Source organism: Mauremys reevesii, linkage group 5, assembly GCF_016161935.1.
Source record: "Mauremys reevesii isolate NIE-2019 linkage group 5, ASM1616193v1, whole genome shotgun sequence".
Taxonomy (NCBI): Eukaryota; Metazoa; Chordata; order Testudines; family Geoemydidae; genus Mauremys; species Mauremys reevesii.
The window spans coordinates 45,258,993-45,277,906 of NC_052627.1; the positions used below are offsets into that span (position 1 = coordinate 45,258,993).

Consider the following 18,914-nt stretch of genomic DNA (forward strand, 5'->3'; position numbering starts at 1 on the left):
ATGTTAAAGGGTGTTAGCTCTGAAAGCAGTTTTAGAATATGTAGAGATCTACAGTACATATTGCTTAGATCTGAATCTTAGTTCTATTGGTATCGCTGTGAGAAGGACCACAGGTGTGTTTGAATGCATTTTAGAGCTTGTGGTGTCCTGCTTTTGCTGGGGAAAGTAAGGCTAGATGACCTAATTGTAGGCAGAGTTGTGCTATCTAATAATAAAAAGAAAAGTACATAGCAAAGTGCTTTGAAAATGAAAAGTAAAGCTCAGAGTTCTGAGTTTAGATCACTGGATCGTCCCACTCTCTCCCTTGTTCCTCTATTGTTGAGCCATTGATGGCGTATACTGGGACAAGTTATAAAATAGTAATTCAGCAGACGTTCCAGTGAAACCTTTCAATTTGTTTGTCAGAAGCCTTGTTTGCTGTTTCCACTTCAATTAAAGTATGAAATAATATACAAAGTAAAGAAAGTTTATCTGTCCACTGCATTTTAATAAATAAAACAGTCCTGTCCTCTACCTCTTGGAAACTTGTACATAATGGAGAGATCAGATTATTTTGTCCCGCAGTACTTGTTTGAGGTAACTCTGCAGTTCCATACTGAATATAGATTTTTTTTTGGTGTGGTTTTTTTTATGTTCTTGCTCTGAAAACCTCTGTCTTCTCAAATAACAGAATGGGATGATATGTATGCTGTATAGTTGCCACTTTAGACAGTTACACATTTACCAAAATCATTTGGAGAAATACTTTTGGTTCCATTTTTCTGTGACATCATCAAAGAGTATTGGGGGGCTTTGTGATACAAGAAACATGAATGCGAGAGTATTCTCATGGCCTACAAATACTTAAAATTTGTGCTGTGAAACTTGTAGATAGCAGGAAAAACACAATTTATGAAGTGTGTAATAAAAAAGGTAATAATCAACTGAATGAGTGGAAGGAGAAGAGGCAGTTTCTCCAGATACGTTTTATATTATGAGATGTTCACACTAATTTAAAAAGCAAGCTGCTTGATGTGTGTATAGGGATGGGCAGAAAGCAGTTGCTGCAAGCTGGGAAAAGCAAGACTGTATTTTCTTCCCAGTTCAGATTTCCTTCAGATGAGACAAGATTTCCTCTCTACTCAACAGAACTTTACTTTTGATACAAGCAAATTATTAAGAAATCATAGTAGCATGGAATTTGCTGCAAAAAGCACTTCTTTTATGTTGTTTAATATCCAACTGTGCTGCTGTTGCTCTGTTTGTCCACAAAGCATTTATTTGGAGGAGGCGAAAGGGCAAAGAGGGTTTCACCATTTTTCATATCCCTTCTAAGTATTGATTTTATTAAAGAACATTTATCTGAAACCTCTGCAGTTTAAACTCTGTAGTATACATTTATCTGACATCTGCCTGCTGAGTCAACCTGAGGAGGAAAACCCAGAGGAGACAGATACTTGGCTTTGTTACAAAGCACTGTATAAATATCCTGCTGCAGTGTATTTCTCTTTAAGGTTAGATCACTTGGGTTAAGTATAGTTTAGTCCTGTCATAGTTAATGTCTGTGACAGTGCTTTCCACTTTTATTTCTCTGTGTTGGGGACAAGGGTCCAAGTCAAGGGGGGATTTTTAAAATTTTTATTTTTCACTTTGCAAAAGAAAGTTAGTTACAGTTAAAATCAAGTGCTTAAAACAGTTTAGCTCCGTGATGGCTGCATTCAGTGGGAGATAGGGGAGAGCTTGGGAGATGACAAATGCTAAATTGATGATAAAAGAAAAAAATCCCACCCGGCCCTTGCTTTTTAAGTAGCACTTGTTCATTTTCTCGTTAATTTGCAAAAGTGGCCAGTTCCAGGTGCCGTGAGAGATTTTAATTGAAGTATCAGACTGGCTGGGAGCCACAGGGTATTTTCCTCTCTGGAGTGCTAGCACAGCCAAAGGGGATCATTTTGCCTGTCATGATATTGCTTTAAGTGACTGGCTCCAGTGACCATATAAACCTCCTTTTGTGGAGTTGCTCATACTGAATAGTATGATAAGCCTATGGAGAAGTTAATCGCTCATGTCTTCTAGACCACTACATTGTTGCTTGAACTGACAGCATTAAATTGCAAACCTAATAGTGAGAAAGTACTTAGCTTAGATGCAAAACCCAGTACTGTGGTGTATTGTACCGCAGTTGCACTGGTGTAAGCATTGATCTCAAAGGAGTCATGGCTGTGCAGGTATTTTGTGCATAGTGTGAGACTTTTTATTTAAAACATGTTTGTTTTTTAAAATTTTCTGCAGTGCTCGGTGAAAAACTGCCGAACAGCTTTTCATGTCACATGCGCATTTGACCGTGGCTTGGAGATGAAGACCATCCTGGCGGAGAACGACGAGGTCAAGTTCAAGTCATACTGCCCCAAGCACAGCGCCACCAAAAAACTGGATGACGAAACCCTCTGTGAAAACACCAGCCAGGAGAATGAGAATGGGACGCAGGACAGCTCCCTTTGTGCCCATATAGAGCCCTTCCACAGCCTTGATCAAAACCAGGAGGAGGCCCACAGGGTCAGTGTCCGCAAGCAGAAGCTCCAGCAGCTGGAAGATGAGTTCTATACATTTGTCAATGTCTTGGAAGTGACCAAGGCCCTGCGGCTGCCCGAAGAGCTGGTGGAGTTCCTGTACCAGTACTGGAAGCTCAAGAGGAAAGGCAATTTCAACAAACCCTTGATCACCCCAAAGAAAGATGAAGAGGACAATCTGGCCAAGCGGGAGCAGGATGTTTTGTTCAGGAGACTACAGCTTTTCACACACCTCCGGCAGGATTTGGAAAGGGTAAACCAATGCAAGCTTATGCTTGTGAGGAGAAAGTGCTGTGTTTGGTTAGCTGAGTTCACAACCTAAATCAATGATAATATATTCCCTTGGTTATTGCCATAGAACGTGGGCAACCAAATTTTGTTCCAACCCAGGGCTCTGAAGATTGCATTGAATTTGTATAGAGCACAAAAAGTTGCAGCTATCTTTTGAACAGTGTGTGTCAGCCTGCAGAGGTGACAGGTCCTGGCAATTAGTGCCCAGTCTCAGTCTGAACAGTTTTGGATATGTTAGACTAGATGACCCTTGCAATCCCTTCTAATCCTAAAATTCCATGTCTGCACTATAGCTGGGAGTGAGCCTCAGAGCACAGGTAGACAGACTCTCACTAGCTCAGCTTGATCTAGCATGCTAAAAAATAGCAGCGTGGATGTTGTGGCTTGGGTGTCAGCTCAGGCTTTCAAGCCCACCTGACTTTCTGGGGCTGAGCTCAGGTGGCTAGCCCTTGTCTCCACTAGTGCCACAACATCCACACTGCTCTTTTTAGCACACTACCTCACAAGTCTATCTATTTGGGCTGGGAGGCTTGCTCCCAGCTGCTATGTAGGTGTACGCTTTGTGGACCGAACGTCAGTATTGGTGACATTGTGGGCTCTATTGCAGCCACCTCTGGGTAATATGTTTTCAGTATCACAAGTAGTTAGTTTGTGATCCTTTCTTCTGGTGACACCTGCTGCTGATGCACATTTTTTCAAACAAACAAAACACCAAATCACAGTCTTTCCTTGTGTCTTTGATGTGGAGCTGGCTTATTTTTACTTTCCTAATAGAACAATGTGATGTCAGCATTTCACCAGAAATATGTGCATAATATTTTGAGGAGACAGTGGCATGCCATTGGGTTGGGTTTTGAATGTTAAAAAGTGTAATTGAATGGTATCAGCTTGGTGTTTTATCCTTAGTACATCTGCCTTAACAGGATCTGAAACTGAACCTTTGCTCTTAGATTAACTGGCAAAGAGAGAGATTTTTTTTTTTTTTTTTTAAGGCCAGAAGGGACGATGATTATATGGCAGGGGCGGGCAAACTTTTTGGCCTGAGGGCCACATTGGGTTTCAAAAATTGTATGGAGGGCCAGTTAGGGGAGGCTGTGCCTCCCCAAACAGGCAGGCATGGCCCAGCCCTCGCCTACATCCAACCCCTCCCTGCTTCTTGCCCCTGACGGCCCCCCAGGACTCCTGCCCCATCCAACCCCCTCGTTCCCTGACAGCCCCCCCAAATCCCTGCCCTATCCACTCCCCCCATCCACTCCCTGACTGCTCCCGGACCCCCTCGCCCCTAACTGCTCTCCTGCCACCTCATCCAACCTCCCCTCTCCTTCCTGACTGCTCCCCCTGGGACCCCTGCCCCATCCAACCACCCCTTCTCCCGGCGGCGCAGTGAGCTGAGGCTGCGAGGGAGGGGGAACAGTAGGGAGGGGGCCGAAGGCTAGCCTCCTGGGCCAGGAGCTCAGGGGCTGCGGAGAACAGATCCGTGGGCCGTAGTTTGCCCACCTCTGTTATATAGCACAGGCCATACAACCTGACCCAGCAGTTCCTTTATCAGGTCAAAAAAACCTTGTGGTTGAACTAGAGCATACGTTTTAGAAAGACACCCAGTCTTGATTTAAAGAGTTCAGGTGATGGAATCTACCCCATCCATTCATAAAACTTTTTCAAGGCTAATTACTTATTAGTAAACATTTATACCTTATTTCAGTTAGAATTTTTCTAGCTTCAATTTCCAGTAAATGTCTCTTATGCATTTTGTAGTATCAGAAATCTTCTGTCTCCCCACGCACTTAAAGGTGTTCATGTCTCCTCTTAACCTTCTCTTTTAAGAGCTAAATAAGTTGAACTTCTTAAGTCTGTGTGTTCTCCAGACGTCACAAGTTATTCGTGTGTCATATTTTGCACCCTCTCCAGATTTACAATATTCTTTTAAATGTCTGGACACATTATTCCAGCACTGGTTACACAAGTAATAACGCCTCTCGCCTCCAACTTGACATTCCTGTTTATACATCCAAAGGTTACATTAGCCCTTTTAACCACAGCTTGGATTGGTAGCTCATGTTCAGTTGATTATCTTCTAGTCTGACTCCAAAGTCCTTTTCAGAATTGGCACTTTTCAGGATATGGTCTCTCATACTGTACATGTGATCTATGTTCTTTGTTCCTAGATGTGTGACATTGCTTAACTTGCTCACCCAGCTTACCAAGCAAACTAGCTCTGCATAGGTGACTTGTCTTCATCATTATTTACAACTCTGCCAGTTTCTCTGTCATCTGCAAATGGGACTCAATACAGCGGTAACTGGATGAAATTCTGTGGCCTTTGTTGTACAGGAGGGAAAACTAGATGATCTAATAGTGGTCCTTTCTGGTCTTAAAATCTATTAACATGATTTTAAATTTTCTTGGAGGTTATTGATAAAGTATGATTAGCACTGGGCTGAGAACCTATCTCTGTAGAACCCTACTAGAAACAACTACTCCTAGATGATTCCCTATTAACAATTATGTTTTGAGATCAGTTAGCCAGTTTTTAATTTATTTAACATGCCATATTGAGTTTGTTCAGTGTTAACGTTTTAGTCAGCATGTCATGCTGTAGTGAGTCAAAAGCCTCAGAGAAATCCATAGCTACTTCATCAACTAAGTGTGTAATCTCAGAGAAGTTTGAGTTCCACAGAAAGATAACTCAACTGTGATGATAGGGCATATAGCTCTGCAACCTGCTGGGACCTGACTACAAGTGTTGGGCCCAGCTTGGGTGAGATAGGAAAACTACTAGCTCCTCTTGGGCTCAAGTTGTGTTGGTTTGCCTCACATCTACCTTCCTGTGGGATCAGCATAGTGGCAGTAACATGCCTGCTTCTGCTGGCTGAAACCATCTCTTTGTGCTGTGCACTGTGGAGTGTGTGCCTCTTGTTTTGCAGCAGGGAGTGGTGGACAGCAGGCACAGGGCATGCAGCTGCTACCATGCCAACCTCATGGCAGGAAGAGGAGAGCCAATCCCACACTTCGGTGACAATGGCGCAGACTCAGGTTCGGGGTCATGTGGGTTTGGGTCTACGTCAGGCCTAAAAATTAGGCCAGAGCCTAATGGGGAGTTTTTCTATTGTGATATTTTTGTGTGACTGTCCCAATCAGCAACAAAATCAAGAAAAAACCCTCTACCACAGAAATAAAAAAAAAATTATATTTTAGAAAACATTCTTCAAATATATGTCTGTGGATCCCACTGTAGGCACTCATGCATGTGTGATCAAATTTTCTTTTGACTAGCAGTGTCTTTCGGTGCCGTGCGTGCCACCTCATGCTCTCTCAGCCTCCCTCAGATCCCTTTTACTGTCCATGGCAGTGAGATCAAACCTAGCAAGTGTCTGATCCACTAGTACTTAGCTCAGACTAAACTTCTGCAAAACCTTCTGCGAATCATTAGAACCACGTCTGATCTTCTGTTTTGACCAACATGAACTGACCACCAGTTGTCTGGACTGAACTTCTCTGGTCAGACCCTTTTGTCCAGGGTTTCTCTAATGGCAGACTCAAGACATGGGAGCTTCAAGTCTTGTCCATTCTGTGATAGACTATTCCCCCTGAAGGAAGCATACAATAGGCACGCCTTCTGTCTGGAGAAATCATACATTTCAAGCACATGACAATATGTTTATTCCCTTCTCTGTGAGGACTCAAAAGTCACAAGTTGGAAGGCTGAAACTCCACCTTCTGTAACAGTCCATGGAATATCTAATCAAACCCAAGTGAGAAAAGCTCCAGTATCTAATTAATGGACAAGCCAGCATCATCATCTACCCCATTCAGTAGACAAACAATGCTTAAGACTACTGTGGAGAACACAGTGCCAAGAAAAAACCTGGCACTGACATTGGCACCAAAACTGACCTGCTTTAATATGGAAGCTGGTATCACCATCTCAGAAGTTGAGCACTGAAAGTGAATGCTCTGAACACTCAGGCAGAAGCTCAAGAAGAAGCATAGTGTCCTCCGATAAGGACAAACACAGCAGACCCACCAGAGAAAGTCTTTCAAGTCCTCACAGCATCAAGGATGAAGCTGAACAGACTGTGATGCAAAAGATTCTGCCAGCACTAACATTGACCCCGAACTTGGGATGAAGCTCAGGCAGAACCAGGTCCATGCCAAGACATACACTAGCACCAACACAGATTCTGATACTGAAAGCACCTTACACACTGGTGCTGCCCCTACAGGAAATCTACTCTTCTTCACCATCACCGGAGCATACATTCTCCCTGTCATTGAGCAGGGAACCTTCCCCTCTAAGATCTGCAGTTGATACTGCCGAGAGACGTATGGGCTAATCCTACAGGCCTCAACTTGTCAAGACTCCCTTTCAAAGATTTCCTTTTGAACCACTCTCTGAGTGCTCAGTATACCACCTTACTATCAGTCAGTCCTGTGGCCATTACATCAGCCATCTTATACTTCTTTCCAAGGGGACAAAGTGGTGATGAAACTACACCTCAATTTCATCCCTCAGGTGGTCTTGGAATTCCACCTGAATTAATCTAACACCTTACCAATTATCTTCTCAAAACTGCACTCAACACTAAGAAAAGCAACTGCATACTTTGGAAGTCTCCAAAGCCTTGCTCTGTTAGCTCAACAGGACAAAGCCTTTTAGATTGTCTCCCCCTCTCAATATCTGGCGCAAGCCATCTCATCACAGAGACTCACTACGTGGCTATCACAGTGCATTTCCACCTGCTGTCAGATGGCTGGTTAGTGTCTCTCTCCGAAAATCAGTGAAAATTTCACTAGGTCACAGGCTATATCGTCTGCTTCAATCTCAGATCTGCTAGGCAGCTATATAGAGTGATCTACTGTCTTGTAAAACACTGCACTTGACATGGCAGCCAAATCAGATGCCAAGTTCAGGAGAGCAGTACTACAGTCTCTGATTGACTGCAGCTGAAGTTCCTCACGCACAGCATCCTTGGAGGATACTGCTTGCCAGTAATCTATAGTGGGATCCACACTGACTACAACAGCTCAAAGAATAATAGCTATTTACTCTACAGTAATTGTGGTTCTTTGAGCTGTTGTAGTCAGTGTGGACCCTACACTCTGTCCTCCATCCTCACTTTTCTGAGTCCCCAGCTATCACAGGCTTTGAATTGTGAGGGAAATGAGGGAGGGTCATAGGCAACCTCATTCTATGTTCTTGCATGGACAAACACACAAGGAAGTACCGAGCGCATGCACAGCCCTGATGGACAGTACTAGTGGGGAAAAAAATTCACTCTCACATGCATGAAGTACATGTGCTCTTATAGTGGGATCCACACTGACATAACATCTTGAAGAATCAGTTACTGTAGGGTAAGTAACTGTTCTATACAAAGCCTAGTGAACAATTAATTTGGTTTCACTTTCAGTTCTGTCAATAGTCATGCTGTCTGTCATACAGTGGCATACATAGGAGCCCTACTGTATGTATTAATTGACCCAAATGAGACTAAAATGGAAGGTTCATGAAGGATACTCTTACAACAACCCAAATTTTGACCCTATAAGCTATTAAGCATAATTTAAAAAGTGCGTGTATGTATATGTATCCAATAGCAGAGAGATGTGGTGTAGGCCTCAAAAGATCCCTCATTTCTCCTTTTACTTCCATCTCCAACTTCAAAGACCTCATGTTGTGGCTACCTTCTCTTTATGCAGCCAGGGTTCAATGATTCGCTGAGCATCAGATATGGTAGAGGAGGACACTTAAGAGTGATACATTGCCTCTACAACCTGTTAGCTAAGGAGCAAAAGACAAACTGGGTTTTGGATTCTGATCAGGCCAGCCTGGTATAGTTTATAGCTTTACTATCATGAAGCTCAGTGACAATATTATTTGCATTTTCTAGGTTCGGAATCTGACTTACATGGTGACCCGAAGGGAGAAGATTAAGAGATCTGTTTGCAAAGTCCAGGAACAGATATTCAATCTCTACACAAAACTTATGGATCAAGAAAGAGTTCCAGGTATGTTTCACAGATTTCGTTATCACATCCAAGCAGAGGATGGCAAGAGGAACAGAATGGTTTGGCTAAGGCAAGGGTCTCAAACTCAAATTTACTTTAGGGCCAGTGCCAGTCCTCAGATCCTCCCAGCGGGCCAATAATGCCACTGAAGATGGTGTTCAGAAAAGAAAATGTTTATATTGTATTTTTTATTTCGAATTTCTTAGAAATAATAAAACTGTCATACAACGTTATACAATTCTTCGCCTGCCAGAGAGTTTTTAGTGTTGGCCAGACACCTGACAATGCTTCACTTCTGTCAGTTTGTTGATGTTTGGCCTCAGTGACTGAGCAGTTGAAACCTTCAGGATTGCAGCAACGTGTGCATCAGATAGTTGTGTCCGGTATTTTGACTTTTTTATATTCATTGTGGAAAAAAGTGATGCTGCCTGCATGGCTGACTCAGCTCGGCAACTAGTGATGGTATCTCGGTCTCTCTCCCCCCAGCCAATGGGAGCTGTGGGGGGGCGGTGCCTGTAGTGGACAGAGCCAGCCACATGGCTGCATGGGTCTCTCCTCTGTGGGCCACAGTGGGGAGGTTCTCGGGCCGCAGATGGCCCATGGGCCGGGACTTTGAGACCCCTGGGCTAAGGTCTACTTACTGTTTTGAAGCTCAGCCTTCCTTATATTCTTGTTTAGTTCACTTTGCACCAGGAAGTTGGAGGAAGAAACCCCTAACGAACCAAAAGCCAGTATAGTCTAAATTTTCAGCTACAACATATTAAGGACAGTCACATGAGAAGCCATAGAAATAGATAAGTGGGCCTGAATTAACCAGATAACCCTGTGGGACTGAGTGGCTCAAGGGATTGGAAATGGAGGAAGAGACTTCCGCTTTAGCTCACTGCTTCAAAACCTTCAATATTGGTAGTTTTGTGGGCAGGGACTGTCACCTATTATATGTTTGTTTAGCACCCAGCACAATGAGGCCCAACCTAGGTGTGGCGTTTAGGAGCTGCTGCCTTATAAACATTGAATAGTAATAATAGCTGGTTGGTGGTCTCAGTCCATTTCATAGTGGATGGGTGTCCCCAGAGCTGACAGGCACCCTTATCAGAAAGGCCCAGCACTGAATGGGCATGAAGAAAGAACTCCCCTTGTTCCTAGAGGTGTCCTTTTCAGGTCATTGGCTTGGGTGTGTGCAGAACCTTTATGCTGTTATAGTTCATGCGGAAATCACACTTCTCTGAAAATGTTTGACCGATTATAGTTACAAATAAGATCACTGTAACTTGGCTCTATGTTTTTGTCCCAGTTTGTTTTCTTTGTATTTTTGACAGCACTTTCTGTGGGGTCAGCTTCACTTTTCCCCCCACTCCATTTGTAGGTTTAGTATTTTCTCATGTTGTTTATACTAGTCTCAGACAACAGGGGAGAGAACATTTTTAAAAGCAGAAGGAAAGTGTGTGGATAAAACCACAAATATTGGCAATATGGATCCAGCAGTAACTCTAGTCAGTTTTTTTTAAATCGATTAAACTTCAGATTGACAGAGTCCCTTTAAGAACTGATTTTTTTTTTAACTGTAACAACTTTTTTTAAATTTTTTTTTTTTTTATTTGTTTTTTTTTTGTTTGGATTATTATTTATTATTTTATGCATAAAATTCAGATTAAGAAGGAAAGTTAATACTCTGCTGCTTGTCATGGTTTTTTTGTGTATTTGTATTCCTTCTTCAACAACAACAACAAAAAAGCATAAATACGAGAAAAATCACATCCCTCTTCATGTGCCTGTCAAATATTTGACTTTCTGTCCTTCCCAGATTAAACCCTTTCTAAAACACCATCAAGATGAACTCATCTTTTGCACCCCAGCTGGAAGCACTGTGAATCTATTGTTTTCTATTAAAATCAGTTGGAAGGTCTACATTTCAGCACATTCTGCTTAAAACCAAGCATGTTGCTGTGATCTGTCAAATGAAAGGCACATTTCTCACATACAAAAGTGACGAGAGAGAGAGAGAGAGACAAGTTTTTTTTTTTGAGTCCTTCTGAATGAGATGAGTCTCTGACTGAGATTTTTAAAGGCATGAATTCTGATGGGGCAGCAAACTGATGTTAAAAAATCATTCCCACCGATTTACTGCTCACTGAAAATAGTTGCTTCTCCAGCAGGAAATTGCTACATTGAAAAGGTTAATTAGATTTTCCTTAAGGATTTAATCATTAGTCAGCTGTACAATCAGCTAGTAGAATCATGCATGATGACATACGTGGTAGTTTGTCCATTTAAGTGAAGATGCTTTTTTCCAAAGAGTTTAATCAAGATTGGATATTTGTCTAGAAGATGTGTTCTAGTGCAAACACAGCTATTGGACTTCATGTGTTATGCAGGAGATCAGACTAGACAATCACAATGGCCCCAAAATCTGAGATACACATTAGCTATAATATCTATAGCGATATGGAAATTGCATCTAAATATAATTAGACCTACAGTAAGTAAGAGTTACTGAAGACTGATCAGTGTCAGATGTCAGATGTTATGAAAGCCATTAAATGCTGGTCACGCTCCAGCATAATTAAAACAAGTTGGAGGCAGGAAAGAAAAATCCAAACGAGGAAATGTAGGAGGTAAAAAGCAGCAGTTGTTATATCAGGGAAGTGATTTGCTTTGCCTGAACTGTGAATTAATTCTCTGTGTTGCTTTTAGGTGTGCCTTCCTCCTCCTCCTCAGCAGAAAACATGGTGTTGTTCAACAGTCCACCTTTGGGTCCTGATGCGCCCAAAATAGAGGATTTGAAGTGGCATTCTGCTTTCTTCAGGAAGCAAATGGGCACTTCTCTGACACACACATTGAAAAAATCACACAAGGGAGACAGAGTAAGGAACAGCTCTGGAAGTGACAGAAAATCCCTGCTTAAGCAGCCCAGCCGAAGGGAAGGTGTTGTAACTCCAGGTAGCTTTTTAAATTTTGAAAAGGCCTTTGCAGAAGCACGCATTGTATCAGCACAACAGAGAAATGGGATAGTTATGCCAGACCACAGGAAAAGAAGAGACAATCGTTCCCCTTATGAGGTAATCAAGGCAGAACTGAAGGAAAAGCCTTCCAAGCACAGCCACAAGCCACTGACATCCACAGAAGTGTCTCAGAGGCAATCAGAAAACAAAAAGTCTGCGAACCATCCAGGTGGTAGGTCAGTACCTGGCACACGGAGGGATATGGTGCCTAAATGCAATGGATCCCTCATCAAAATAAACTATAACCGGCCTGTGGTTAAAGTGCCTACTACACCCACAAGCCCAGTGAAAAACTGGGGCGGATTCCGAATTCCAAAGAAGGGGGAGAGACAACACCAGGGAGAGATCCAGGAGGAGACCTGCCACCAGAACTCTAACTATCCATACTTGGGCATGGGCAGAGTTTTGCCTAAAGACAGGGCAAAAAGCAAACTAAAGACAGATAGGGAGAATGATGGGTATGCTCCTGATGCTGAAATGAGTGACTCAGAAACTGAGGTGGCTGAGAAAAAATGCAGACAGCAAAGGCTTAGTCCAAACAGCAGTATCAACAGGAGGACAGACATTATTAGGAGAAGTATCCTCGCTTCCTGACTGGACAGTAATACACATCTTCAAGCACCATGGTCAATAGAGGCACTGCCTGCAAACCCACTCTGCATTATTTATTGGTGTGAGGAGGGGGTTTTAGACATGGCTACAGATTGACAAAGAGATAACCAGTTACCCCTGAGCTGTATAAACATGTTTACGTACACTTAAGACTATGATTTTGCCCCTGTAGCTGAGTCCTTATAATCTGTTTCTGTGAGAAGTTTGAACCTTTTTTATTTGCAACTTTCTTGAGGAAACAAGATGACATCACTATTAAAATGGAATCTTTGGTGGAACGCTAAAAGAATTCATTAAACACGTGGGGGGAAGGGGAGGTTACATCTGTCTCCCTTTAGCAAAACAGCACGGATAAGAATTTTTCCCTCTCCCCAAAAGCACAAGCTGTTAAATTAACTAGTGTGTACTATATCAAATATGGTTATTTAACTATCCAGCATTACTAAATCCATTACAAATACTCGCTTTCCTTGGACTGTGGCACGTCTTTAAGTCATATTTGCCTGCAGAATGTTTTTGTTGTATTAGAGTTCAGTATACATGGCAGCTCTAAATCTTCCATAACTCCAGAGAGTTTACATGTAAATACATCCAACAGGTAGTCAGTTTTAACCACAATTATTGGAGAAAAATGAAGGGGACAGGTTAGAGCTGCAGCTGCTTAGTGATACAACAGTAACAACATGAACAGACCCAGTCTGAGCACAGAGCCATAGTCCTAAGCTCTTCAGTTCTGGGGAAAGAAGATAGTTCGTCCACTATCCAAAGGGACAAATTTAGGGTCTACTGCATTCTGTGGAACAATCCACAGAGCAGTTTTAGCATTATCCAGTCACCTACCCTCCAGGAATATGATGACAATTCAAGTGGGTATGACTAACTTGAAGGCACTAGTCAGCAGGATTTCCCAACGCCAGCCACTTATGCACTAATGGTATGTACTGGGAAATCCAAGCATCTGACACTAAAGCATTACTTTAAAGAAGGACAAATATATATATATATATATATACACACATACATATATATTTTTAAATAGAATAAAAAGGAAAGGCAATAAGTTGTGATTAGCTCTTTACATTCAGACCAAGATAAAGTGATTTCATTCTGTGCTGGACTAGAATTGATGAGAGAGGGAGCTCACAGTCTGATTACATAACTTTTTAAAATAACTGCGAATGGCAATAACTAGTGAGTAAGCTATCAGCAATAACATTAACAGTACATAGAGAGACTGTTTTGTTTGTGCACTGAATAGAGTGCACATGTATCATAACAATGGATGTTATAAGAGCCTGAAATGTTTGGAATGCTGCATCAATGTAAGGCAGGCGCAAAATAGTTGAAATAAAGTTTAAGCAGAAATTAGTTTAGAAATATGGGCAGATGGAAGAATCCCTTTTTCTTTCCCTCAACCTACTGCTATCAGTATTCAGTTACATAATACATTTTAACATTTAACCCCTTCTCACTGGGGCAGGGAAAGAATAAAGAAACATTAGAACTTTGCTGTTAACTTTAAGTCTTCCAGAGAATTCAGTTCACAAAATATGCTTATTGACATTCCATCTTGCTATGCAAGTTATCAAATAATTAAAAACTTCAAACAAATGCTTCCCTATAATTAGTTCTACTTTTTAAACTAAATTGAGACATAACCTTTTGACACTTAATGGAATAATCTTGGGAAGGGGAAATGTTTGTATTGAAACGATACTTTGTTAACCCTTGCTGCTCCTGAGAAAGCAGCTTTATCTCATGACTTACTTCGCTGGTCAGATTAACTTGTTGTTGCACATAACAAAGGAGGAATGGTGGATCTGAGTCACAGAGAGATTCACTCTTGACATGACTTAAAATATTAAAGTTCGTATTTGATTAAAAAGAATTTTTTTATTGGCTATGGGAGAAGAGGGAAGTACAGCTGATTTCACTTTTAACTTCAGCAACATTTCTAGATGAGGGCTAAGTTTATTACTGTAAGGAGGTTGTGATATAGGGAATTGTTTGTCAAGCCATAAAAGGAAAAAAAAATTTGATTCTAAGCAAACATTTAATCTCACATCAGTTTGAAAGAGGTACCGATTCATTTGCACTATTATGAATGCTAGCATTGTGCAGAAATAATGCCTTATCTGTTTTACTCCCCACACATTTAGGTTAATAAGCTTTCTAATGTTCCATGTTATGCTGAACCAAAAAAATGCTTTTCCCAAACCCTTAATTACAAAAAAGCTACAAGGCAAGCTAATTGCAGTATGACCAGCTGTAAAAGTTAGTTTCATGCCAGGCTTAGCGCTCAGCAACAGAGGAGTCATAAGTATAGCAGTATCAACCCAAACCCACCCCTTGTGTTTTATTGGTATGGAATCATTCATTCATTCATTCATTCATTTTTTTTTTTTTAGCTTTACCTTTCCTTGTGCAGATTGACCAAGCAATCTCTTTGATTATGATTGGTGTATTATGTCAAAATGTAGGCTAGTAAAACTTTTGTAAAGTTGCCTGGAATGCCATTTGTTAGGGTATAAACACACACAAATCTAAATGAAGGGTTTATTCGTGTCATGTGTGCAAGTCTTAATTATTTTAAAAATTTGAAAAAAAATTGTCATTACATTTGTAAAATCTTGTACAGAAGATTTTTCACTATGTGCCTAGCTTTGGTGTCCATTCAGCTAAAATTTAAAAAAAAAAGGTGCATGAAGAGAAACAGATAGAATCAGAGATAAAAAGTATATGTAGAGATGACTATTTTATATTACTTGGCCCAATCCTGTATTTATTTTACCCTTTTTCTGACGTATTTATAAAGATCTAGTTGAAGACAGCTGTATTTTTTTGTTAAAATATTTAGTAGAATTGTGCCTTTGTCTGTATGTGAATAAATGCTGTACATTTTGCAATAGACTGGCAATGTTCAATTTTAAAATCTCCACTTCTGTCCATTCTTTTCAGGTTTATAGACCACATTCATTGCCATGAGATTTAAGCAAAGTTAAAATAAACATCATGCACATATGCTTAACTTTAAGTACATAGGCTGTCTTATTGCAGTAAGCTCATCATGTGCTTTAAGGTAAGCATCATGTGATTGCAGGACTGGAACCACTGTGACCAACAATTGTTACGTTTGGTGCCCAATCATAGATATAGCTTACCGGTAACAAAATGCTATTACGTATGTCTAGAGTGATATGACTGTAATACTTACTTAGTGTTTGCCATATTTTCTTTCTTACGTGTAGCATTAGTAGTCAAAGTTTTTGAAACTGGAAGGCGGCTGAGGTGCCACAAAACCAAGATATAGCTCATTCTTCCCTGTATTGGTTCTGGAGTGCCAACAGTAGTAAAACATTATTTTAATCATTAAAGGTCAGAGTATGACCCCTCCTTTATTCATATTGGTGAACAATTTCTTGAATAAGTAATCTTACTGAAATCAGTGGATCTACCTGTGATTATTTGTTCAGCAGTGTTAGTAAAGGGCTCACACACAGCCCTACAGAAGAAGTATAAACTTAGAAGAGACTCTAGTAAGTACTTTTTTTTTTAAGTCACTTTGCTATCCTTGCTGTCCAAAACTGCACTTTGGACTTTTAATCATCTTAGTTTGTCTTATGGAACAAGTGAAAAGCAAATAGACGTTCGGCAGTTTGGTTAAAATAGCCAAAAATCGACAGAATGCAGAAATGTAGGTTTATTATAAACAGAAAGAGGCCTAGTTCTTTACATTTTACAAGCATCCCTCTGAATGTTTCTATATGTGGAATGTTACATATCCATGATCTCTTACTGGTACAGTGGCAAGTTAACCAAATCATTTATGCAACCCAACAGCATCATACTTACTGTATGTTGAAATGGGCTTCCACATTTCAGGTTTGTTACAGGCTGTTCATTGCAATCGTAACTGCCCACCAGCCAAGGGTAAGACATGGCCTTATGATGCCACAACAGTCTATATCGTTTAAACAGGTGCAGCAGTTTAAAAGGAACTACATAGTCTCTGAGCTGTAGGTGAGGCACCACTTTAACAAAAAAATTCCAAGGATGAATGTGCAGGAAAACCCTCATCTCCTAACACATTAAGGCAACATTAAGTTTGAATCTTAGTAGACTGTAAGCTCAGGGACTTCATCACTGTCTTATATAAAGGCCAGTCAGAGTGGATGTTTAATACTGTGCAACCTTAACGCTACCTGCCTATGTGTATGCATTGTAAAAAACGGTTTCAATTTGGATAACATTACAGGAATCAAAGATTCACACAACAGACTACGATTGTAGGGAAACTCACTTTTATTCTATTGCATTATTTGGGAAATAGTAAGTGGTCACATAAATTGGGGGGAGGGGTAGCTCAGTGGCTTGAGCATTGGCCTGCTAAACCCAGGGTTGCGAGCTCAACGCCAGAGGGGGACCATATGGGGATTTAGTGGGGGATCGGTCCTGCGGTGAGCAGCGGGTTGGACCTCCTGGCAGCCTCTGATTTTTTGTGGGGAGGGATAGCTCAGTGGTTTGAGCATTGGCCTGCTAAACCTAGGGTTGTGAATTCAATCCTTGAGGGGGCCACTTAGGGATCTGGGGCAAAAAAATTGGTCCTGCTAGTGAAGGCAGGGGGCTGGACTCGATGACCTTTCAAGGTCCCTTCCAGTTCTAGGAGATTGGTATATCTCCAATTATTACCTTTTTTATTACCTAAATAAAGGCTGTATTTTAAGACCTGTTCATAGAGAAAATTGGACATTCACCTTTACTTTGCATCCCCAACTGGAATGTTTCACGGTGCCACCTTAATGGTTACAATAATGCTTGTTTGCACTCTAATGGAGATGAGGGCTGCTATATTAAAGAGACTAGGTCTGCACTTCAAAATATTCATTTGGCTCAGTGTCTGCAAAAAGACGTTAAAAAAGAGTAGGTGGCACTAGCTCTTTATTATCATATACAAAATGATGTTAAAAGGACATTAAGGTTGCAAAGTCAAGCATTCAGAGGTTAAGAAATGCCAGACTTAAGGTTGCCTGTGCAATTTCAGAGCCCCACAGGTCTGAGTCAGCTGAGACAGGCCAGCCATGGGTGTTTAATTGCAGAGTAGACACACCCTTTGTAACCATCTGTGAAAAGTCTGGTTTAAGTGATTTGCCCAGCACCACGCAAGAACTCTGTGGCACAGGCAGGCATAGGACTTAAGTTCCCCAGTGCAGCTTTCAACACAACTACGAGACCATCCTTTCTCTTCCTGCAATGCGCTGCCCAATTCACTATATACCTGATTGTTCTACATCCACTGGCCGCGGATCGCAGCAGCCACGATTGGCTGGGCCTGCGGACGGGGCAGGTAAACACACTGGCCTGGCCTGCCAGGGGCTTTCCCTACACAAGCGGCAACCCGTTTGAGAAACCCTGTTCTACAGCCTCCACTAGAACACAACTGTTTAATCCCCAGAGCAGGTTGCCTGTACAACCTTAATTCACCCTCCTTCTGTAATTTCATTAAGAATCAGTCTTTAATTACAGGGTAACATACTATTTCCCCCCTCCCAGAACCTCTGCCTCATTCAGTGCACAGACTGGATGCTGTTTACTTTATGAGCAGCTATTCAATATTTTATTCTATTCATTGTTCAATGAGTGTCCCCTTGCCTCATTTACTGCACACTATTCAAACTCTTAATTTTCTCATAGGCCTTCCCATGGTGCTCACTGCGAACAGTATCTGTGTTTCACTTACACTGATGAATACATGTCTGACTAACCTAATTGCCTTCTATGATGAGATAACTGGCTCTGTGGATGAGGGGAAAGCAGTGGACATGTTATTCCTTGACTTTAACAAAGCTTTTGATACGGTCTCCCACAGTATTCTTGCCGGCAAGTTAAAGAAGTATGGGCTGGATGAATGGACTATAAGGTGGATAGAAAGCTGGCTAGATCGTTGGGCTCAATAGGTAGTGATCAATGGCTCCATGTCGAGTTGGCAGCAGGTATCAAGGGTCAGTCCTGGGGCCGGTTTTGTTCAATATCTTCATTAATGATCTGGAGGATGGAGTGGACTGCACCCTCAGCAAGTTTGCAGATACCACTCCTCCCATTTTAGTGTCAGATATGCTGGAGGATAGGGATAGGATACAGAGGGACCTAGACAAATTAGAGGATTGGGCCAAAAGAAATCTGATGAGGTTCAACAAGGATAAGTGCAAAGTCCTGCATTTAGGAAGGACGAATCCCATGCACTGCTACAGACTAGGGACCAAATGGCTAGGCAGCACTTTTGCAGAAAAGAACCTAGGGGTTACAGTGGATGAGACGCTGGATATGCGTTAACAGTGTGCCCTTGTTGCCAAGAAGATTAATGGCATTTTGGGCTGTATAAGTAGGAGCATTGCCAGAAGATCGAGGGACAGGATTGTTTCCCCCATTTGGCATTGGTGAGGCCTCATCTGGAGTA

The 18,914-nt window shown here is 41.5% G+C and overlaps 1 protein-coding gene across 7 annotated transcripts in view; it reads left to right on the plus strand.

Moving 5' to 3' along the window:
* The window catches only part of JADE1 (jade family PHD finger 1), a 97,699-nt gene extending 82,333 nt beyond the window's left edge, over positions 1–15,366 (plus strand). For all 7 annotated transcript variants that reach the window (XM_039541456.1, XM_039541454.1, XM_039541453.1 and 4 more), the window contains 3 exons: positions 2,269–2,799; positions 8,729–8,846; positions 11,541–15,366. In XM_039541456.1, the coding sequence (XP_039397390.1) occupies positions 2,269–2,799; positions 8,729–8,846; positions 11,541–12,442 (1,551 nt within the window). In that variant the 3' untranslated portion in view covers positions 12,443–15,366. The remainder of the gene's footprint in view (positions 1–2,268; positions 2,800–8,728; positions 8,847–11,540) is intronic.
* Positions 15,367–18,914: the final 3,548 nt, after the last annotated feature.